This window comes from Nerophis ophidion, linkage group LG11 (assembly GCF_033978795.1).
Source record: "Nerophis ophidion isolate RoL-2023_Sa linkage group LG11, RoL_Noph_v1.0, whole genome shotgun sequence".
NCBI lineage: Eukaryota > Metazoa > Chordata > Actinopteri > Syngnathiformes > Syngnathidae > Nerophis > Nerophis ophidion.
Window position 1 is genome coordinate 53,282,448 of NC_084621.1, and position 24,530 is coordinate 53,306,977.

Genomic DNA, 24,530 nt, shown 5'->3' on the forward strand with positions numbered 1-24,530 from the left:
TATGATCACCTGATCTATTCACATTTACGCGCAGGTAGAGCGCAGCGCGCTCCCGTCTCGCCTGCTGGTGCGCGAACCCGATAATTAGACAGCTGCGTCTAATCAAGTGATGCATAAAACGCCACCGCAGCGCAGAGTGGAGGAAGGTTCACTATCCTTGACGATAACCTAGAGTTGTGCCAAAAAAAAAAAAAGCTGAACGGACAACCGGTTTTTCACCTAAAAGCTAAAAGCCTAAAAGCTAAAAACTAAGACTGCTAAAAGCTCCTAAAGACTGCAAAAAGCTACCAAAGACTCTAAAAGCTCCTAAAATCTTCCAAAAGCTGCTAGAAGCTGCTAAAAGGGCAAAAGAAGCTGTTTCATTGTTGGAGGAAATTCTTGCAAACTAAAGGAAAATAACAAGAAACAAAATAATGACGGTCTGGTCTTTTGAGTGAAATCCAGAAACCATATTCAGCATTGATACATCCTTTCATGTGTGGGATAAGCACAGCTAAAAAACCAAAACACTTGACAGGGTCTGTTCTCCGGGCTTCACGGTGGCAGAGGGGTTAGTGCGTCCACCTCACAATACGAAGGTCCTGAGTAGTCTCAGGATCTTTCTGTGTGGAGTTTGCATGTCCTACCCGTGAATGCGTGGGTTCCCTCCGGGTACTCCGGCTTCCTCCCACTTCCAAAGACATGCACCTGGGGATAAGTTGATTGGCAACACTAAATTGGCCCTAGTGTGTGAATGTGAGTGTGAATGTTGGCCCTGCGATGAGGTATACACTGCCTTCCGCCCGATTCTAGCTGAGAAAATGGATGGATGGATGGGTGTCTGTTCTCCCTTTTCTGTCTACACATTATGTTTGCTTGTAAGTAGATTGTGTGCCGCCGAACATGCTCTCTGCTCCTAAAACCCGCAATGTCACGACCTGACTTCGAAGCGGGAGTGGGGGGGGGGGGGGACTGGTATGTTTCAGAAACGGTATGATTGCGCTACTATACTATTACCGGTATACCGTACAACCCTAATACATAAGTAATCAATATTTGGACATATGTCCATTGATTCAAATTTGTCCACATCCTAATCGTGATGCATTGAAGACTTGATCATTGTTGATTGATTTACTATAAATTTGTTTGCTGTATCAAAGAAAAGGGAAAGTTGTCATCTCTAGGCAGCAAAGAACAAATGTCACACCTTTAAGATCAGTGGAACTCAAATTACAAAAGATGGTAGAGGAAATGTAACCATAACTGTGATCAACATTAAGAAAATTATTCATCCAACCGTACTTGGGTTTGTCAGCAATGTCATTCCCCCCTTTGAAATTCCACCAATCGCGATCCCCTTCTCTTGCACACCACATTAATAAACAGGTATAACAACAATGTTTGCAATTAGGGGACGTCTGCTTAGCTGAGATAAGGCACTCACGCGCTGCAATGTTAGGTTTTGATTCATAGCTGCTCTCTAATAAAAAAAAAAAGAGAATGTGACTTTGAATCGAGTTGAATGATGTAAAGAAAGACGAATCATTTACCATGACCCGAGGAAGGTGTGAGGATTGTTTCTTCCATTACAGGTCTCCTGTCAAGCAGCATAGCCATGAGGCATCACGACATTTCGCAGCTAAAATAGGATGCTTCATATAATGTTTTATTTCATTGCATTCATTCAAGTTTATGCGAGACCCAAATGGTGGCCTTTATAAGACTCCTTCGCAAAACATTCATGCATGCCACTCGCCAGTTAGGAAGAAATAAAAAAAATATATATATATAAATAATTGACTTGAGAAAGACTGGGCCCGGTTTCTTTAAGAGATAAGAATAAGTGAGTGTATTTCCTTCAATGCATATTGAGTGACTGAAGATGAGAAGGACCAATTGGAAAAATGGACCCTGACAAAATGTGTCACCATTTCAACAGTACAGAATCAGGATTCTAGTTTTTTTTTAATAGACATGCAATATGGCATGGTGGCGATAACGTCCGGGCATAAATGCACTCCTTTTTGGAGGGTTGGATTTGTCCAAGTTTCACAATGTCTCATTTCATCTATTTGCAACGTCTCAATGGCGAGAATGAGATTCTAACATGGCTTTGTAAAGCATATTAGAGTTGCTCGGTTTGATGGAGTTAGGGCTGGAAGAGCGCGTGGTCATCTCATTAAAATACAAATGTAATGAGTCCCGCCGTGGCCACACACGGCCTCGCGACCAGAGTGTTAAGTGGGAATATCTGGTGTCAGTTTCTCACATTCTGTAGGTATAAACTCGAGAGAGTAATGTATTCATGTCCAAAAAAGGTTCAGCTGAGTGCATTTCTCTGAATTCAGAACAACTAAGGAGAAACGGCAAGGAAGATTTTAGTTTTCATATGGACGAGTGTAGCTGCAAAGGTGCTTAAAAGAATCGATTCACATCCAGATCACGATTGTTAGTCATTCCAATTCTAAATCGATTTGTAACCTTTCAAAAATGTTTTTTCTTTATTCATATTTTTTAGATCAGATTCTTTAAAGTATGTTTTAAAGCCATCTCTAACTTGCTGCGTGTAAAAGGTGGTTTTGTAACCTGTCACCTCTTTTGAAACTGATTTATTATAATAATAATAATAATATTAATGATATATTACAGGCGTTAGTACATTTGCCTCACAATAAAAAGGGCCTGGATTTAATTTTGGGCTCGGGATTTTTCTGTGTGGAGTTTGCATGTCCTCCCAGTGACTGCGGGGGTTCCCTCCGAGTACTCCGGCTTCCTCCCACCTCCAAAAAAATGCACCTGGGGATAGGTTGATTGGCAACACTAAATTGGTCGTAGTGTGTGAAGGTGAGTGTGAATGTTGTTTGTCTATCTGTGTTGGCCCTGCGATGAGGTGGCGACTTCTGTACCCCGCCTTCCGCCCAAATGCAGCTGTGATAAATTCCAGCACCCCCCGCGATATGTAAGCAGTAGAAAATGAATGGAAGGATGGATAAAATATATCAAATAATACTTGCGAGAATGTGTTTGAGTCGAGAATCGTGGTGACTCTACTCTGAATTGAATCGTGATCAAATCGTGAGGTGCCTATTGATTCCATCTATAGCAGCCTCAAGGTCAGCCTCACAAACAAGAAATACGTCTTCAAATCTTCTTTGGAACATCTCTGTGTGGTGTGTGCATGTTCCTATGCATGTGTGGTTTTTCTACAGGTCTTCAGCTTTCTTCCACATAGCAAAATCACGCATGTTAGGCTGTTTGGAGAGTTCAAATTGTTCATAGGTGTGGATGACAGAATGAAAGATTGTTTGTATACATGATCCCTGTGGTTGAGTTTTGACCAGGTATGGAATAATTTATATTAACAAATCTGAAATCGGAGTATGTGTGTTGCATGGATCACATATGTTTTCTGTGTTAATCAGTTTGGAGCGTCTAGGTGTATTTCTTATCATATGCTTGCACTTGTAAGGCGAATTAAGCCCATTTGATTTCCACATAATGATTGGGAAGTAATCATAGAATTGGCTAATTAAAATACGTTTAGTGTTAAACGTTAAAATATCTTTTAAAATGTCACAGAAAATGTTTTTTAAAAAATGCGACTGAAATACTGTCTTTTTTTTTTACAGCCTCAAGCCGTCTCCTCAAAAACCTGTCAACCATCAAGCACCCTAACGAACAGCAGCACACTTACAGCCTTCACAATAAGTGTTGTGTGGGCTAACAAAATCAAAGTTTCCAAAAAGTATCTTGCATAAGACCTTTGAACTCGCACTAGCACTCATTGGTATATTTATGTTACACAATTACTATGCTTTGACTTAATGCACTTGTCAAAATTGTCCAATGATGTATTGCAACAATAAATGGGAGGATTTTTGCATTTAAAACATTTGAATTTTGTTTTGATATAAAGTGGACCTACACAAAAGTAGTCCCAGAGAGGCAAATAACAATTTGCAGCAATGTTGTTGTGAAGATAAGACTATACTGTACGTTAGTAGATGAACTTTGCCAAATCGCTATCATTAACTGACAGCAAACAAATCTAATGTTCGTAAGAGCTTACAACACTATGGCAAGTTAGCGCCCTCTAAAAAGTGTGTAAAGGTTTGCAAACAGTTGTTTTAATAAAACTATTGTAGTTGTTTATAGTACATTTTATTTTTTCATGTTGGCCACACGGCCTAATATTTAGCTAGTAGGCCACACAGTCAGGAGACCGGGGAGATCTGGGTTTTCTGTTTGAACATCTATCTCCGTTTGGAGGAGGGCTGCACAATTTTGAGAAAAACCTAAATGGGATTTTTCTCTCCACAATTGCGATTCGATTTTCATATTTTTTGTACAAAAAAATCATAAATCTGTGAAAATAACGAAAGGAGACATGTTACTTATACTACGTTCAAACTGCAGGCCAAAGTTGCCCAAATCTGATTTTTTTTAATCTGATATTTTCCAGCTGTTTACACTGTAGGTAAAATGTGATCTTTATCAGACTCCAGTATAAATGTGCACAGGCCCCAATGTGGCCCTATTGTATCCCCGACGTCACTTGCATGCGCAGTTCGATAAAGTGAAAACAAAGGAAGTTGACCGGATTTTATAAATGAACAAAGAAGGCACTACTTTACGGAGCCCCTGGACTAAAGGGAGGTGGGGGGAAACGCTTTTTTTAAGATACCGTATTTCCTTGAATTGCCGCAGGGCATATAGTATGCGCCTGCCTTGAATTACTGCCGGGTCAAACTCGCTTCCCAAAATAATTAGCGCATGCTTAGTATTACCGCCTGGTCAAACTCATGACGTCACTTGTGACACTTCCCCTGTCATCATTTTCAAAATGGAGGAGGCTGATTTCAATAGCGGTAATTTGAAATTACATAAAGGGAAGAAGAATAAGAGCTAATTAGTAGGATTTAAGATCCAAGTTTACATCACACTCAAATTGTTACTGCATAGCTTTGGTAAGTAAATAAATAGCGCATGATTACTTTTACCGCATGCCTCTGGTAAGCGCAGGAGTGAGAAGAGGTTTTAAATTAATTAGCACCCTGGCAGCAATTCAAGGAAATACGGTATGTAAGAGATGCATATCTAAAAAAACAAGGTTTTAGAATGGCGTTCCAAAAGTCCTGACTTAAATGTGTGGACAATGCTGAAGAAACAAGTCCATGTCAGAAAACCAACACATTTAGCTGAACTGCACCAATTTTGTCAAGAGGAGTGGTCAAATATTCAACCAGAAGCTTGCCAGAAGCTTGTGGATGGCTACCAAAAGCGCCTTATTGCAGTGAAACTTGCCAAGGGACATTTAACCAAATATTGACATTGCTGTGTGTATACTTTTGACCCAGCCGATTTGGTCACTATTTCAGTAGACCCATAATCACCCGTCCAAAGGCAAAACCTAGCAACTCACTTCTAGCTGATTTTGAGAAAACCAATCTATCTTGATGCTGTCTTACAAAGATCTACAAAGTCATCAAACATAGAGATGTTTTCTTGAGCTTTCATTTTCTTGCAGATTGAGCCATGGATTGAATCTGCTCTCATGAATGTGTGCCCTTTCTCCAGATATTTTATCACAATCTCCGGTGGGCCCCATTCTGCGTTTGCAGTTTTTATTTTGACCTCCACAGTTATCTGCCCAAAAGAGTATGCAAGGGGAAGAATCAAGAACAATACATTTAATGAAGATGCTTGCAACGTCCTGGGCCAATCTTCCAAATATCCCCTAGTGCCATAATATCACATAATCAGGTTGACCGTCGGCCCCCATTCGTGCAAATGTCTCATTAAAGACAATAAGGCGACTGACAAAGAAGCTTCGATTGGTCCCTTGAGATACTAGGTTTTTCTGTTGTATCTACGCAGTTAAGTGTGGTAGTTGCTAGGTCCTGCCATGCGCGTAACAGCTTACTTACGGAACAAATTACAATATCGCATACACTAATGTAAAGCATATCACCTAGGAACTCCAAAATTATTATCAGCTCAGTTTTGACCAAAATTTAGTTACTGGGTTTTGCCTTTGGACGGGAGAAGTGGTGGTTAGCGTGTCCGCCCTGAGATCGGTAGGTTGGGAGTTCAAACCCCGGCCGAGTCATAACAAAGGCAATAAATAAATGGGACCCATAGCCTCCCTTCTTGGCACTCAGCATCAAGGGTTGGAATTGGGGCTTAAATCACCATAAATGATTCCCGGGCGCGGCACCGCTGCTGCCCACTGCTCCCCTGACTTCCCAGGGGGTGATCAAGGGGATGGGTCCAATGCAGAGGACACATTTCACCACACCTAGTGTGTGTGTGACCATCGTTGGTACTTTGACTTCAAAAGAACCAAACTTCATGAATGTTTTTTTGACCAACAAGTATATGCTCCAATTACTCTATCACAAAATAATAAGAGTTGTAGAAATTATTGGAAACTCAAGACAGCCATGGTATTATGTTCTTTACAAGTGTATGTAAAAGTTTGACCACGACTGTATGTCCCATTCAATTTAAAGCTAGAATGTTACCACATTTAGCTTTGTATTCGTATTTACTTTCTGTTACTTTGCTGAACTTATCATTGGTGAATCACAAGGCTCTCTGTCTGTTCTTCCTGTGTCAGTGTATGAAGCTGGTGCCCCCGCTCTCTGCCAACAGGCTTAGTGCGTTCAGTTATTTCTACTGTCAAATAAACGCGCTCAGGTGCTGAGAGCGATGCAGAGAGTGAGACCTATTTCTCCCTGTTTGAAGCGAGAGACGAACAAACCAGGCTCAACAATTGTGATTAGTGAACATGGCTGTCACTGAAATGCCGGTCACAGCAGAGAAAGAAAAAACCTCAGCCTTTGCGGTTTTATACCACACTAATTAAAAACCTTGATATCGATTAATTGTGCTGCTCTAGTGTGGCGTGTGCATGTTCTCCCGTGTGGTTGTGGAGTTTTCCCAGGCTTCCTACCAAATTCTTAAAATATGCATGTTAGGTTAATTGAAGATTTAAAATTGTTAAAACTGTAGGTGTGAATGGTGATTTTATCCATGTGTGTCCTGCGATTGGCCGGCGACCAGTCTAGGGTGTACCTCGCCGATGTCGGCTGGGATAAACTCCAGCTTACCCGCGACCCTCGTGAGGATAAGCGGTATTGAAAATACCGCTTATACTGCCTAGAAAGAAATAATGGAATTTCAATGGGGAAAATTGATTTGATTTGTCACAGAACAAATTAAATTCGTAAACCAAAGTACAATTGTACAGGACTCAGAAAATCAATGAGGTTTTAATTTTCCTCGGAACAAATTAGAAAACACGCTGAGATAGGCGCCAGCGCCCCCCGCGACCCCGAAAGGGAATAAGCGGTAGAAAATGGATGGATGGACAATGTACAGTCGTGAAAACAGTCATTTAACCAAACTCTGTAATCGTCATCTTCTTACACCCAAACTGCTTTGAATAGTGCAATTTTTTTCTGACGAACATGTTTGAATGCTATTGTTTTTAGGGCTAATCAATTTAATTTGCAAAGCATTGAAAGTAAGACACAAATCGCAAATGAAATAGAAGGAAATACATAATAGGTAAAGCATTAAATGAAAATAAAGAAGAAACCTATAATATGCAAAGCTGCATTTTTTTCCACAACTATGCAGTGATTGACATGTAATCTGTGGATGGATTCTTTTTGCCCTTTGTGTTTGGAGCTGTGCAATCATATTAAAGGTCAGACAAACGACAACAGAAAACTCCTCTTTGCTCCAGCCACACGTCAGTATTGCTTTTTACCGGGAACTAAAACTCAGATTTTTCAGTACTGAAATGTAGCCTCGCACCAACCTTGTGACAACCATGAGAATCAATAAACTCATTTCGAGAAATCTGATGGAAATCTCCTGCGATAAAAAGGAGAAAAGCCTAAGAGTTGTCAGCAAAACAGACTTCCGACACAGTACTCTGCTCTGTAAAACGATTAGGCTGTCATTAATGTAACCTCAGTGAATAAAAATCTTTCCTGATAAAGTTGGCAGCTGAAGATGTGTTGACCTTTAATCAAAGGAGATTTCTGAGTAATAATAACAAAACAACAAGATTAGATTTCTGGAATTATGTTTATGTCATGCTGTATTGTCCATAAGGTTATCTCATTAGGGCTATTTTTTCTGGTACGGACTGTTTGTTTCTATGTGGCCCATCGGGAGCTTGCTACTGTTTTTATATTAATCCAAAACATTGTTGCTGATTGACAATGTGGTTCAGTCATTTTTAATAACATAGTGAAATACATTGATTATGGTTTTTCAAATGAGTTTTGACTAAAAATACCTCATAGATGAGTAGCTAAAGATGGTGAATTGTCTGGGGTATACCAAAGTGTTAAATTGATTCCTGAATTCCTGCTTGACTTGAATCATGTTTCTACTGCCCGTTACCTGTAAATTACTTTCTGCCTGCAAATCGCTTGCCTTCTCTGCGTCCTGGGATCACGGCAACAGCAATCATGTGCCACCGACAGTATTATTTCGCTAAGCCTTGAGATACCCCACTTTGTTCACCAATCTTATATCCATATCTCCATAGCTGAATGAGCCAAAGTAAAACATTTAGAAACCCCGTTTCCATATGAGTTGGGAAATTGTTTTAGATATAAATATAAACGGAATACAATGATTTGCAAATCCTTTTCAACCCATAATCAATTGAATGCACTACAAAGATAACATATTTGATGTTCAAACTCATAAACTTTATATTTTTTTGCAAATAATAATTAACTTAGAATTTCATGACCCCAACATGTGCCAAAGTAGTTGGGAAAGGGCATGTTCACCACTGTGTTACATCATATTTTCTTTTAACAACACTCAATAAACGTTTGGGAGTAAACTAATTGTTGAAGCTTTGAAAGTGGAATTCTTTACCATTCTTGCTTGATGTGCAGCTTAAGTTGTTCAACAGTCCGGGGTCTTGTTGTCATATTTTACACTTCATAATGCGCCACACATTTTCGATAAGATACAGGTCTGGACTGCAGGCAGGCCAGGAAAGTACCCGCACTCTTTTACTACGAAGCCACGCTGTTGTAACACGTGGCTTGGAATTGTTTTGCTGGAATAATCAGGGGCATCCATGATAACGTTGCTTGGATGACAACATATGTTGCTCCAAAACCTGTATGGACCATTCAGCATTAATGGTGCCTTCACAGATGTGTAAGTTACCCATGCCTTGGGCACTAATACACCTCCATACCATCACAGATGCTGGCTTTTAAATTTTGTGCCTATAACAATGAGGATAGTTATTTTTCTCTTTTTTCCGGAAGACATTACGTCCACAGTTTCCAAATATAATTTGAAATGTGGACTCGTCAGACCACAGAACACTTTTCCACTTTGCATCAGTCCATCTTGGATGAGCTCGGGGCCCAGCTAAGCTGGCGGCGTTCCTGGATGTTGTTGTCGCTTTGCATAGTAGAGTTTTAACTTGCACTTATAGATGTAGCGACCAACTGTAGTTACTGACAATGGTTTTATGAAGTGTTCCTGAGCCCATGTGGTGATATCGTTTACACACTATTGGCGGTTTTTGATGCAGTACCGCCTGAGGGATCAGAGGTCTGTAATATCATCGCCTACGTGCAGTGATTTCTCCGGATTCTCTGAACCTTTTGATGATTTTACGGACCGTAGATGGTAAAAATCCCTAAATTCTTTGCAATAGCTCGTTGAGAAATGTTGTTCTAAAACTGTTCGACGATTTGCTTACAAAGTGGTGACCCTCGCCCCATCCTTGTTTGTGAATTACTTAGCATTTCATGGAAGCTGCTTTTATACCCAATCATGGCACCCACCTGTTCCCAATTAGCCTGCACACCTGTGGGATGTTCCAAATAAGTGTTTGATGAGCATTCCTCAACTTTATCAGTATGTATTGCCACCTTTCCCAACGTCTCTGTCACGTGTTGCTGGCATCAAATTCTAAAGTTAATGATTATTTGCAAAAAAAAAAAAGGTTTATCATTTTTAACTTTAAATATGTTGTCTTTGTAGCATATTCAACTGAATATTGGTTGAAAAGGATTTGCAAATCATTGTATTCCGTTTATATTTACATCTAACACAATTTCCCAACCCATTCGGAAACGGGGTTTGTATATCATCTTCTCTGACGTTGCCAGAGCTTAATAAAGCCATCTGTTCATCGATCATCTTACACATCATTCATTAGTAGTAATTCCCATACATTTTATATTGTAAAGTAAGTGTGTAAGACATATCCAGGCCTTCAACCTGGAAACAAAATCTGATGGTAGGTGCAGAATTGGACCTAGTGAAAAGCAGGGATTTACTGTCATATAAATAAAAGCCCTTCACAATACAGCCTTTTGATATGCTGAATCAGGTCAACAATGTACTGCAAATAACTTGAAAGACCAACTTAAATTCCATTAAAAAATGCTTTTCCCAACAATGCTGAAATAAGGATTCCTAAATTGTTTAAACTGATAAAACGAATACCTTAGACTTGGATCGATACCTGCTAAATACGTCTCTAAATGCGTCAAGTCACAAAAAAGTACTGATTCCTTAAGCCAAATGATTTCCTACTGGTACATAAAACTTGTTCCTTAATAAAAATGCTAAGACCTTGATTGATTAAAAAAAGACAGGGGATATAACCTCCTGGGATCTAGTATCCTCTGTAGTGGGCCGTTGTGTTTTTGCATAACAGGGCTATTTATTTTCAAAATGTGCAACTAACAAAAACAAAAGTCCACCGTAGAGGATATCCACACATGGAGCTTTAAAAGGACGATTAGGACATTTCTAGTAAAATGCAGTATCAGCACAAAGCACTCGTTTACAATGTTATGCAAATGAGATTAAAAACACTATGACAATGTCAGGTTGAGTGCTGAGCCAAAGACAGAAAAACTCACCATATAGTTGGCGATTCGGATCCTTCTACTTCTAGATAATCTGACTTCTCCTCCATTTGAAATTCAGTGAACACCAATGAGATGGTATCCCCCGGGTCAGCCAGGATAGTCCATTTACATTCCCCACTGCTACCCAGTCCTCCAGCGCCAGGGGAGTCCCCGCTGGGGAAATCAAAGCTGGATATGAAGCCACTGGAGCCCCTCAGGGTGCCGCCACACGTGTCCTCCGCTGCCGGGTACCAAAGAGAAAAGCAGAGTGAGGTGTAAGGAGAGTTCAACAAGTGGAACATTCTATCTGTGTTCTAAGATAAATGCAACACTAAGAAAAAAAACTGCAGAGAGAAAGTGTTAAAACCACAGTTGTCTGGACACTTTAAAACAGCGCATTATGTTACAAAAATGCATGATTTAATAATTAAATACCTTTTCACCTCATTATGTAATAACGCCACATTTTGTAATAATCGGTCTCATCTGTAAAAAAATATATATATTGAACGCATATTGTAATAATTTTGGATGTGTTTTGCAATAACTTGTTACATATTGCAAAGGTTCTTACAAAATGTGGCTGCTGCAGTTTTTTTTTAATAAAATAGAGCAATTTGTTGCATTATGTAATGATCCACAGCAATTATGCCTTCATTACAAACACCGTCACAACACAAAACATGTAATCTTCACTATAATTATTTTTAGATTCTAGTAGGCTGTTTCATTGGTCATGCATGAATTAAAAGTAACTTTATTAATTTTAACAATGAATTTGATGGCAAGCTTAAGACTAACGTTCCAATAATGAGGTATTACTGACATGAACATTGCCAATGCACTGAAATATGCAATACAATATGGATTATGTTAATTCTATACTATACATCAGACCTGGGCAAATTGAGGCCCGGGGGCCACATGCGGCCCGTTAAGCTTTTCAATCTGACCTTCTCAAATAATTTTTTTTAGATTGTTAAGATGTAAACAGTGAGTTAAAGTTATAAAGTTAAAGTACCAATGATTGTCACACACATACCAGATGTGGCGAAATTATTGTCTGCATATGACCCATCACCCTGGGCAGCAGCGGTGCCGCACCCGGGAATCATTTATGGTGATTTAAACCCCAATTCCAACCCTGAATGCTGAGTGCCCAGCAGGGAAGTAATGGGTCCCATTTTTATAGTCTTTGGTATGACTCGGCCGGGATTTGAACTCACGACCTACCGATCTCAAGGCGGACACTCTAACCACTAGGTCACTGTAGCTGCCGTGCAGTGATGTTTTCTAATGACCGTAAGTTCTGAACTATACTAAGTATTTCAATGCTTGAAATGTTGTCCCGATACCAATATTATTTCGATAGTTTTCGGAACTTTTCGATACTTTTCTAATTAAAGGGGACCAGAAAAAAATTGCATTATTGGCTTTATTTTAACCAAAAAACTTACGGTCTGGCGGACCAGTACTTTTCAGAGGCGGTATAGTACCGAATATGATTCATTAGTATCGCGGTACCATACTAATATCCGTATACCGTACGACCCTACGAGTTACTATGGTAATCTACGTCACAGCAGGTTAAACCTGGCACCAAGCAGTGTGGGTGGGAAGCGTTTCCACAGAGTGTTTCCATAGTGGGCAGCCTGAAATGAGGGGGTCAGGGACGGACGCAAAGGAGATTTTTACAAGAAAGTTCTAAAGCTTAGTGATATATCAGTTTGTAGGTGGGTTTATGTTTTACCCTTTGTGTTTTTATTTAGCTGTGTTTGTTGCATTTGGCTTGATTATAAAATATGTTGATCGAGAGGGGGGGGGGGGGGGGTGACGTTCATATGTTTTCAATATTCAGGGTTTTATCTTTCATAGAACACATTTAAATTCCATTCCGTTTTAAGGCGGTCCGTCATAACGTTTTTAGCATTCAAAAGTCTGCGGGCTATAGAGCGTTTTTCGTGCGGGCTCCAGTACTCTGGAATGCCCTCCCGGTAACAGTTCGAGATGCCACCTCAGTAGAAGCATTTAAGTCTCATCTTAAAACTCATTTGTATACTCCAGCCTTCAAATAGACTCCCTTTTGGACCAGTTGATCTGCCGTTTCTTTTCTTTTTCTAGTATGTCCCACTCTCCCTTGTGGAGGGGGTCCGGTCCGATGTCCATGGATGAAGTTCTGGCTGTCCAGAGTTGGGATGCAGGATGGACAACTCGTCTGGCGTCGGGACCTAGGATGGACCGCTCGCCTGTGTATCGGCTGGGGACATCTCTGCGCTGCTGATCCGCCTCCGCTTGGGATGGTTTCCTGCTGGCTCCGCTGTGGACGGGACTCTCGCGGCTGTGTTGGATCCACTATGGACTGAACTTTTCACAGTATCATGTTAGACAAGCTTGACATCCATTGCTTTCGGTCCCCTAGAGAGGGGGGGGTTGCCATTAGATTGCCATTAGCTTTATCGCTGTCTTTTCAGAAAATATCCAAATCACAGAAATTGGTCAAGGACTTTATAGGGAGGTTGACTTCGACATTGAAGCTATGATTCCGATGAAATCGCCACTGAAGACAAGCTTTTATTTGCACTCGAGACTGTTAAAATCAAGGTTTTGTGCTGCCAATTATGAAACTGATCGTCCATAAGCGATAGATAGGCCGATACCAATACCAACAACAATCACATATATTAACTATAACTGATAAATAGGTTGTACTTGTATAGCGCTTTTCTACCTTTCAGGTACTCAAAGCACTACTTCCACATTTACCCATTCACACACACATTCACACACTGATGGAGGGAGCTGCCATGCAAGGCGCTAACCAGCACCCATCAGGAGCAAGGGTGAAGTGTCTTGCTCAGGACACAACAGACGTGACGAGGTTGGTACTGGGGGGGGATTGAACCAGGGACCCTCGGGTTGCGCACGGCCACTCTTCCACTGCGCCACGCTGTCTGTATAGTTTTTACAATTCATTCATGGTGAGTGCTATTGACCATTTAAGAATATCAACGCAATATTCAAACTAGTTCCTTATTCGCTTTTCTTACAAAAACATTGTTTGGGCAAAACAATATGAATGGTACACAATTACGAAACAGAAGCATTACTTTCTAACTCATTTGAATCCTTTGGTTTTTGTCTGAAAAGTCGTTTTATGTCCAGTGGATCATTCCCTGAACTTGTAAACATTAACAAAAACAACGAAAAAAAGATTTTTAGAAACTGAAAATGTCGACTGAATCACATACATATCCCACCCTTTGTATCGACGCCACCAATTAATGGATCGATCTGCTCTCCTCTTGTGTGTCGTGCATTGACTGTGACAATGCTGACACACCAACAGTTGTTATATTTTCCTCTTTCTTGACCGTGGGTGTCTAACTCCGTGTAATTTCATTTGGCCCTCGAGGCAATAACAAATTAACATTAGAGCTGGCCCGCCGGTATTATAAGGCGGCGGTGACGCTGTAACTACGCATTCACTCATAATTGCCGACCCTTCCGATTTTCCCGGGAGACTCCCGAGGTTCAGTGCCCCTCCAGAGAATTTCCCGGGGCAACCGTTCTCCCGATTTCCACCCAGACAACAATATTGGGGGCGTGACTTGTAGGCACTCTCTTTAGCGTCCTCTACATTCTGTCGTCACGTCCGCTTTTCCTCCATACAAACAGCGTGCCACATAATATACGTGGGTTGTGCACACACACAAAGTGAATGCAAGGCCTACTTGGTCAACAGCCATACAGGTCACACTAAGGATGGCCGTATAAACTACTTTAACACTTACAAATATGTGCCAGACTGTGAACCTACACCAAACAAGAACGACAAACACATTTCGGGAGAACAACCTTACCGTAACACAACATAAACACAACAGAACAAATACCCAGACGCCCTTGCAGCACTAACTCTTCTGGGACCCTACAATATAGGCCCACCCAACTCCACCCACCTCATTGTTATTTTATTTTCAAATTTATTAGCCTGTGGAAAAAGTTAATGTTGATATTTAACTCAGAAGGCTGCAAATAGAAAAGATGCATTAAATGTTTTATTTAAACTGTATTTAAATTATCATTGATGTTTTTTTTGTTGTTTTTGCACTGTTAAGTTATATAAGTGTTGCTTGTTCCATATTCAGTGTTAAAGCAAATCAGTGTAGCAAACTGAGCAACAATTAAAGTTTTATTCATGCACTTTCTCTTGCTACTTCAAGGCTTGAATGTTTGATTCATTCATTATTGTTATTTTATTTTCAAATGTATTATTAGCCTGTGGAAAAATTTCCTTTTGATATTTACCTCAGAAGGCTGCAAATAGAAAAGAGGCATTCAGTTTTTACTTAAATGTTATTTGACATGCCATTGATATGTTGAATTATTATTATTTGAAGCTCGATTTTGCATGTCACTATAAAGTTATACAAGCCTTGCTTGTTCAATATTCAATGCAAAACTTGTTTGGGTCCCTATTAAAAGGTTAATTTTTTCAACCTTGGCCCGCGGCTTTGTTCAGTTTTAAATTTTGGTCCACTCTGTATTTGAGTTTGACACCCCTGCTCTAGACTCTTATTAATCTACTTGTTCATTTAGTGTTGATAACTGTGTACTTCCTTGATTGATTAATTGATTGAAACTTTTATTAGTAGATTGAACAGTACAGTACATACCCTGTACAATTGACCACTAAATGGTAACACCCGAATAAGTTTTTCAACTTGTTCAAATCGAAGTCCACGTTAATCAATTCATGGACATAATGTGGTTCCATCTACACTTCTTAAAGTTTATTAATCACTTATTTATTGGTGTATTTTAAAGATTGCTTGGCGCTTATCTTAGCAATTACCATGACGGCTCCTGGCTTGCCCTCAGAGTGTAACATGTTTGGCCTCGTCCTCCAGTGATAATATCACCTGATAATGACACAGGGAAATGATTTTTATTAACTGAAAAGATTGTCTCCACAATATGTATGGAGACACAATTAGTTGCTAGCCGCTTGTCAGCTGAGGGACTAAACTAAATAGGGTCATTCAGAGGAGATCTGCGTTTGTACCAGAGCATCTGCAAAGAAAACCTGAACAGTCCACTTGCAATGGATTCAAAGCCCCGATAATACAAGGACCTGGATCAATGGGAATATTCACAGAATTGTTTTAGTTATAGTAGGGAAGGGATTCTTATGGGCCCATTCTTGGATGAATCTTGTGTGTGTAGGGGGAATAATCATTTTGCAACGCAGTCAGCTGAAAATGATGAAAAGCCCCACTCTACATCGCAATTGACGTCGCAAAAGACATGTGTATTGTTTACACGTGTGTACAGTTTTGAATGTTATAATTTTATCAATATCATACATACACTAGTTTCCACCCACAGGCTATCAGGCTTGTGAATGCTAACTTGTGAATGCTACCCCCGCCCCCATGTTTTAATTTTATCTTTTGAAGAAAAGACAGCTACCATGACCACCCCCGAACTGTGAACCATCACTGTAGACACCTTTCACCTCTGTTCACTAAAGACACTTTTAACTGCTGCTGTGACCCAAGGTCACCTCCATATTTATACTGTTGACTGTCAATCAGAATGTGCAATAATGTTATGTTACTTATATGCCTTGTATATAAAATTTTTATTTTTATTTTTTTTTATTTTTAGCCGTGTGACTTGTTGAAGGGTGGACTAGCAAAGTAAGATTTCCATTGGACGGCAAACTGTCTGTCTAACTGTGCATATGACAATAAAACAATCTTGAATCTTGAATCTAGTGAAGGGTTATGATGGTCATATAAAACGGTTTAAATTTGTGACAAATTATTTCAGTTTATCTCATACAAAAAACATTCAGTTTTTGCATTTGATTGATTACACACTACATAACATAATAGAGCTCAAGTAAATACATTTTTAAAAATCCCCCCTCGCCGTTGGGAAGACTATGTCTCCCGGCTGGCCTGGGAACGCCTCGGGATCCCCCGGGAAGAGCTAGACGAAGTGGCTGGGGAGAGGGAAGTCTGGGTTTCGCTGCTTAGGCTGTTGCCCCCGCGACCCGACCTCGGATAAGCGGAAGATGATGGATGGATGATGGATGGATGGCTGAGCTAAATTAATTAGTACTATATTTCACGCACACATAAAAAATGTCTGTAGGTAACCTATTTAAGGGATGATATTTATGCTGCTTTGTGTCACAGACTGTCATCAACATGAGCATTCCATCTTAAGGAGAAAAATGGAATTATATTGATCTACGCACACATAAAGGGAAAGCCTTCCTGCTTAATTATATACTTTACCCGTTTGGAAAAGGCATAAGCTGATGAGATGACCAACAACTGAATGTAACTGTGTTAAGTCTGAAAATGCTACGGGTGCACGATAAATACACTATATTGCCAAAAGTATTTGGCCACCTGCCTTGACTCACATATGAACTTGAAGTACCGTCCTATTCCTAACCCATTGGGTTAAATATGATGTCGGTCCACCTTTTGCAGTTATTTATGCTTCAACTCTTTTGGGAAGGCTGTCTGCAGGGTTGGGGAGTGTGTTTATAGGAATTTTCGACCATTGGTGAGGTCACACACTGATGTTGGTCGAGAAGTTCTAATTCTATTTCATCCCAAAGGCGTTCTATCGCAGTGGTCCCCAACCACCGGGCCGCGGCTCGATTGGTACCGGGCCGAAGAATCATTTTTTATTAATTTAAATGTTTTATAAATTTTTAGTTTATTTATTTGTATTCTTTTATTAATTTTTATTAAATCAACATAAAAAACAAGATGCACTTACAATTGGTGCACCAACCCAAAAAAACTCCCTTTTTCATGACAAAAAAAATAAATAAATAAATGATGATAATCCCGGGCCGTGGGACAAATTAACAAACGTTGACCGGTCCGCAACTACAAAAAAGGTTAGGGACCACTGTTCTATCGAGTTCAGGTTAGGACTCTGTGCAGGCCAGTAAGGTTCATCAACAACAGACTGTCATCCATGTCTTTATGGACCTTGCTTCGTGCACTGGTACACAGTCATGTTGGAAGAGGAAGGGGCCCGCTCCAAACTGTTCCCACAAGTTTGGGAGTATGGAATTGTCCAAAATGTTTTGGTATCCTGGAGCATTCTAAGTTCCTTTCACTGGAACTAAGGGTCGAAGCCCAACTCCTGAAAAACAACCCCACACCATAATTCCTCCTGCACCAAATTTCACACCTAGAGTCCGGTGGGGACGTGCTTTACACCATTGCATCCGACGCTTTGCATTGGACTTGGTGATGTATGGCTTAGATTAAGCTGGTCGGCCATGGAAACCCATTCCATGAAACTCTCTGTGTTCTGTACGTGGGCTAATTGGAAGGTCACATGAAAGTTGGTGCTCTGGAGCAACTGACTGTGCGGAAAGTCGGCAACCTCTTTGTACTAAGCGCTTTAGCGTCCGCTGACCCATCTATCCCAGTTTACGTGGCCTACCAATTGGTGGTCCAGTTGCTGTTGTTGCTCTTCCATTTTCTTATTAAAAAGCCGACAGTTGACTTTGGAATATTTAAGTGAGAGGAAATTTCACGACTGAAATTGTTGCACAGGTGGCATCCCATGACAGTTCCACGCTGGAAATCACTGAGCTCCTGAGAGCGGACCATTCTTTCACAAATGTTTGTAGAAACAGTTTCCATTCCTAAGTGCTTGATTTTATACACCTGTGGCCAGGCCAAGTAATTAGGACACCTGATTCTCATCACTTTGATAGGGGGCTAAATACTCTTGGCAATATAGTGTATCTGAGAGATAATCCCTCCCCAAAAAAAACACTGTAAGGTGTTTTTACCCATACTGTAGAGAAGTTAAAATGAAAAAATAAACCACTCCGCTCCTACCTGTGCTGTGCTGTAAACGACCTGTCGAAGACTATCCCTGAGCGTACTGTAAACAAACAAGGCGTCGATCTTGTGTGACTTCATCACTATTTCAGAGGAATACTTTTTCTGTGCTAATTACATTTCACGAGGCGGAAAAAAAATATCAAGCTTCAAGACTTCAAACCTGATCAACCACCTGATACATCAGCATTGCTCTGACGCTGTTTTTAAAGCCTATGTACAGGCCTATTGCTGCAAAGCCAGCCACAACAAAAGGGGAACACAAACTACAGTTAATTCTACATTTTTTTTAATAATACTGTATATAGTGCAGTTGAGATAGGCCCCCGGTGACCCCGAGAAGGACAAGCGGTAGAAAATGGTTGAATATGATTAAGTTATCGGTATTTGTCTTGAGAAGCATTAAAAGGGAACTGCCCTTTTTTTTTTTTAATTTTGCCTATCATTCACAATCATTATGAGAGACACAAACACATAGGTCTTTATATTTTATTTTATTGGGATTTTAAAGATAATTAAAACTCGGGATCTTTCTGTGTGGAGTTTGCATGTTCTCCCTGTGACTGTGTGGGAAACCTCTGGCTTCTTCCCACCTCCAAAAACATGCACATGGGGATAGGTTGATTGGCAACACTAAATTGGCCCTAGTGTGTGAATGTGAGTGTGAATGTTGTCTATCTATATGTGTTGGCCCTGCGATGAGGTGGCGACTTGTCCAGGGTGCAGCTGAGATAGGCTCCAGCAACCTCCTGAAACCCCAAAAGGGACAAGCGGTAGAAAATGGAAGGATGGATGAAAGATGTTGCTAAAGGGAGTCACTGCTGTAGCCTTCAAAGCCCTCTAAAACAACTTTGAAACCCTCCTTCAAAGTTGTAACTATACACTGCAAATCTATATATACTTTATAACCGGGGTAGGGAACCTATGGCTCTAGAGCCAGATGTGGCTCTTTTGATGACTGCATCTGGCTCTCAGATACATCTTAGCTGACATTGCTTAACACCAGACCTGGGCAAATTAAGGACCGGGGGCCACACATGGCCCGTTATGCTTTTTAATCAGGCCCTCTAGACATTCCCAAATATTTTTTTTAGATCTTCAAGATGGAAATTGTTGCTGTCATTATGATGTGCAGTGATGTTTTCAAATTAACTATACAAAGTATTTCAATGGTTGAAATCTGCTCTTTTGCATGATATACTAGTTACTATGGCAATATAATTAGTTACTATGCCAATCTAATTTGTTACTATGGTAATCTAAGTCACGGCAGCTCAGACAAGGCACCAAGCAGTGTGGGTGGTGAGCGTTTCCACAGAGTGTTTCCAGAGCGGTTAACCCGAAATGCGGGTGTCAGGGATGGACGCGGAAAGACATTTTTACAACAAAGTTCTAAAGCTTTGTGATGTATCAGATATATCAGATTGTAAGTGTTTTTCTACCCTTCGCTTTCATATTTTCCTGTGTTTGTTGCATTTTTGTTGTGTTTTGCTTGATTGTAAAATATGTCGATTGAGAGGGGGTGTGACGTTCATATGTTGTCAATATTCAGTGTTTTATCGTTCATAGTTAATATTGTAAATCCCACATTCTTTATTTTCATGTACATTCTGGGTGTCTCGTACAGTAAAAAAAAAAAAGTAAAATTCCATTCTGTTTTCAAGACAGTCTCTCATAACTTTTTTAGCATTCAATCAGACATAATTGTGAGTTTTTGTGTTAGTGTTCCTAAAAATCAGATATACCGGCCCCCAGACACATTTTTTTCTCTAATTTTGGCCCCTGGGTTAAAATAATTGCCCAGGCCTGCTTAACACGCTTAGCAATAAATAATTCCGCTGGTAATGAGAATGTTCAAAATAACATTCAACATATAAAACATTCTCATGCATTTTAATCCATCCATCCATTTCCTACTGCACCTGTTCAAGAAGTCGCATCAATGGTAAGAAGTATTTTATTTATTATTGGTTAGCTTCAGAATCAAAATTTCACAAAAAAAAAAGACTTATTGTACTCTAAAAATGTTGGTCTTACTTAATAATGCATGTATTTAGTTGTATTCAGTGTTAAAAAAATATTATATGGCTCTCACAGTAATACACTTTAAAATATTTGGCTTTCATGGCTCTCTCAGCCAAAAAGGTTCCCGACCCCTGCTTTATAATGATGTAGAAGACACGTTCATAACAATATGTAATATTTACAATATTTACCGCATTTTGATCATTTCCAATGCTGACTTCTTCTGCGCATTGATTTCAGCGCACGTCCGACTTCGAATGTGTTCCTATTCCGAATAATAAACACTTGTGTGTTCTAATCATGGCAGACTTGGCAACAGACAACAAATAGGCCTATTTTATACCACTGAGGATTCACAACGTTATACTTTTTGAAGCCGAATGAACAAAGGATTAACTCCTGCTTCTCGCAGCGAGCACGAAGAAGAGAGTGAAACATTGGAGCAGACGGAAGCCGAGAGAGTGAGGTGAAATCGATTCGAAGCTGCAAATGTGGAATTTGGAGACAAGCTATTTTGACATAAATAGTGTGCTTACCCCAAATAAACCAGAAAAAAACACTCCCCTGGCCAGCTGGACAAAAGAGACAACTGTCCATCGTGTGAATCACAAATCATAATGATCATGTTACACGCAGCACGTCATGCGTGTATCATGACGGACAGCATAAGCTGTATAGCTAATTATGTACAAACAAAACATGAAATGTGGACTAATACATTACAGATAGTGTAATATGATTGTTTATATTTTTCAGTCAGTACAGATTGGTGTTAATATCGAAGTGTTGCGCATTACAAACTCATATGTGTTTCGTGTTGAGATGGAAGCTAGCTTATCTCTTGCCGTAGTTAGTTTTAATGGAAAATACCGAAGCACGCCCTTGTGTTACAACGCTGAAAAGAGAGTTCCTCTGTGTTAACTCTTACAATAACGTTGTTACAGTTTGGTTATTATACAGGTTACAGAACGTAAATTAAGTATTGTTGACAGTTTTTGAATGCATTTTTAAAGTGATTTAGAGGTAGAATTGATTGGTTCCGTTAGCTGCATTGTTAGCTACCCAGAACGAGCCGATTTTTACATGTTAGAATGCAAAAAAAAAAAAAAACTTTTGTCTTTTTGTCTTTCATTGTAATTGTGAACGATAGGCAAAATTCCAAAAAAGGTTCCCCTTTAAGTTTCCTGTATCGTACGGCTTGAAAGAAAACCTTATGCATCCCAGTGAATTGCTTGCATTCATTGTGTTTGTTTTTGAATCACACAGACTGAACAGTCTTGTTAAAATGTTACAAACTGAGTTAAAAATCTTAACTCAGATATTGTATTAAGCAGATGTTAAATCCAACCTCATTTTGTTAATTGTTTTTGATAATCAGGTGATTGTATGCACAATGCTACTACCAGCAACTTTTCCAAGAGTATACAGAGAAAAACATTCATATAAAAACATTAAACATTGCACAAATTATCTATAAATGCAGATTACATTCTGATTTTATTTTGACCTCACATGCTCCATAAACTTCGACGGGCTGTTTGCAACTTCCTCACGGTTACATTTTACAAAGCAAAAAAATAAAACAAAAACACCACCAGCGAGCTTATGTTCTCACTACTGGTTTAACTGCACACATTCGTTTTACAATTGTCTGTATTTTCACAATTATAAAATGTATGTGATAAAAATTGCCCGTATATATCACCCTGTCTGACACACAGTCCAAAAGAAAGAACAAACCATTTGCAGTCCTATTGTTGTTATAATAGAATTTACATTCAATGACAGCAGATGCCAGCTATCCAAATTGCTATATCAATCAATATCCTTTATTTAACCAGGTAAAAAAAATCATTGAGATTCAAATCTATTTTCCAATTTAATTAACTAACAAATGTGAAAATTTACCAGGGCAACAAAGCAAGTATGCATTTATAGAAAACACTTAAACGTAAAGTACGGCTCCACTTTTCCAGAATATGCTTTGCCAAACTAATGCCATTGATTAGCATTCGCGATTTTACATGGCAATTTTAACGCCTCAAAATTTGATCATGAAAACACCAATTACATTACAATGAAACTGAAAGTACGATACTTACAATATAAATACCTTCCGGGGCGCAACATAAGACAAGACTAGCACATAAATGGCAAAGACTACTTCCTCGGCAACACATTACAGTGCCATCTAACGTGTTTGAATTGCAACTATATGTAAAATCTCCAATATAAAACTTGCAAATGAGACCTAAGTAAACACAATGTAACTGAAAGGCACATTTATCATAATCAGATCATTTCTTAAATTGTATTATAAAACAATTAACATTTTTAAGACAACACAAAAGTACTGAAAATTGGTAGTGCTACATTTGCATGTAGTTATGTCAGTAAGTCGTAGAAGCCGTTAGAGGGTGGGATATACTGTGTGAAATACATTTGCAAGTTAACGCCCTCCAAGTATCTGTGTAAAAGTTGCAAACAGCCTCTTTAAATTCTACGTCTAGAGGCAGCAATCAAGTAAGTGCATACAGCAGTGTAAAGATGAGTGCATTTAAAAAACATGCACACTCCAGTAGTGAGAAGCATGACAGAAAATAATTCACAACCACTGGTATAACTCAACATTCAAAACAAAAATGTTATCTGCTTCGTCACCTACTTAAAAAAAAAAAGTTGGAGGGATACAGCTCTGCTATCTGACTGCTGTCGAAGTGCTCTTGAGAAAGGCACCAACCTACCCTGGACAGAGTTGAGAGTGTTCTACACCTTTTGTGCGCCCAATCACTCTCTGAGCTACTTGCAAGTGTGTAGTAGTTCTTGAGGTGGTTTAATACTTTTGTTTTAAATTAGGGCTGGGCAACGATTAAAAATGTAATCGAAGTTAATCGCACTTTTTCTCCGATTAATCGCGATTAACTGCATTGTATACGCAAAACCCAACAATGAATTCAAAAGTAGTGTGTAGTGCACCTTTATTGGAATATTCTCCCACATGAACAAAAGCGCCAACATATTTGTTGTGCAAACACAATTTAAATCAGTACTTGTTGAACAGTAGCAGTTAAATAACATTTTATGAAAATCAACTCAAAAAATGTAAATACAAACATTTAAGCTTATTTCCACCGCCAGGGTATTTAAGTTATCCTATTTGTTATGCAAAATAAATATAATCTACATACAAATCTCTGAGCCACAATCATAACATCCGAACAGGCAATTTCTGAGGTAACAGCAGGAACATTTTTTTTATCAGGGATCTTATGTTTAAAAAACCTATATTATAGGTAGTTGGCTGTTTTAGGGAATTTTTGATCAAATTATCCGTAGTAGCAATATTAATAATGTTGTGTTTATTATGCGTAGTGCACTTAAAATAATTACGACCATATCTAGGATTTGATATGATGGGAATTTTCCGATTGTTTGCTTGGTGCTTTAATAAACTGAACGCATCATATACATGGTACTATATTGTGATATTATGAGCCAGGGAAAAAAAAGAACTACCCTACCCAGCATGCAACAGGAGTGACGAGCATGCGCGGTAGCCCGGTATAGGTTGTGTGTCGCCATGACGGCATCTTGTATGTTGTGATATGCACGCTCTGAAAGTAAACGTTAAGAACTCAGCCAACACTCCTCGTCTGCATTATTCATAAATAGACAGACAACACATATACTCCGCTGCTTCACAGGCCGCTGG

General features: G+C 39.4%; 1 protein-coding gene across 2 annotated transcripts in view; it reads right to left on the minus strand.

Moving 5' to 3' along the window:
- The window catches only part of LOC133562239 (CUB and sushi domain-containing protein 3-like), a 673,567-nt gene that overhangs the window by 446,592 nt on the left and 202,445 nt on the right, over positions 1-24,530 (minus strand). For both annotated transcript variants that reach the window (XM_061916244.1, XM_061916243.1), the window contains exon 5: positions 10,914-11,142. In XM_061916244.1, coding sequence (XP_061772228.1) covers positions 10,914-11,142 — 229 coding nt within the window. The remainder of the gene's footprint in view (positions 1-10,913; positions 11,143-24,530) is intronic.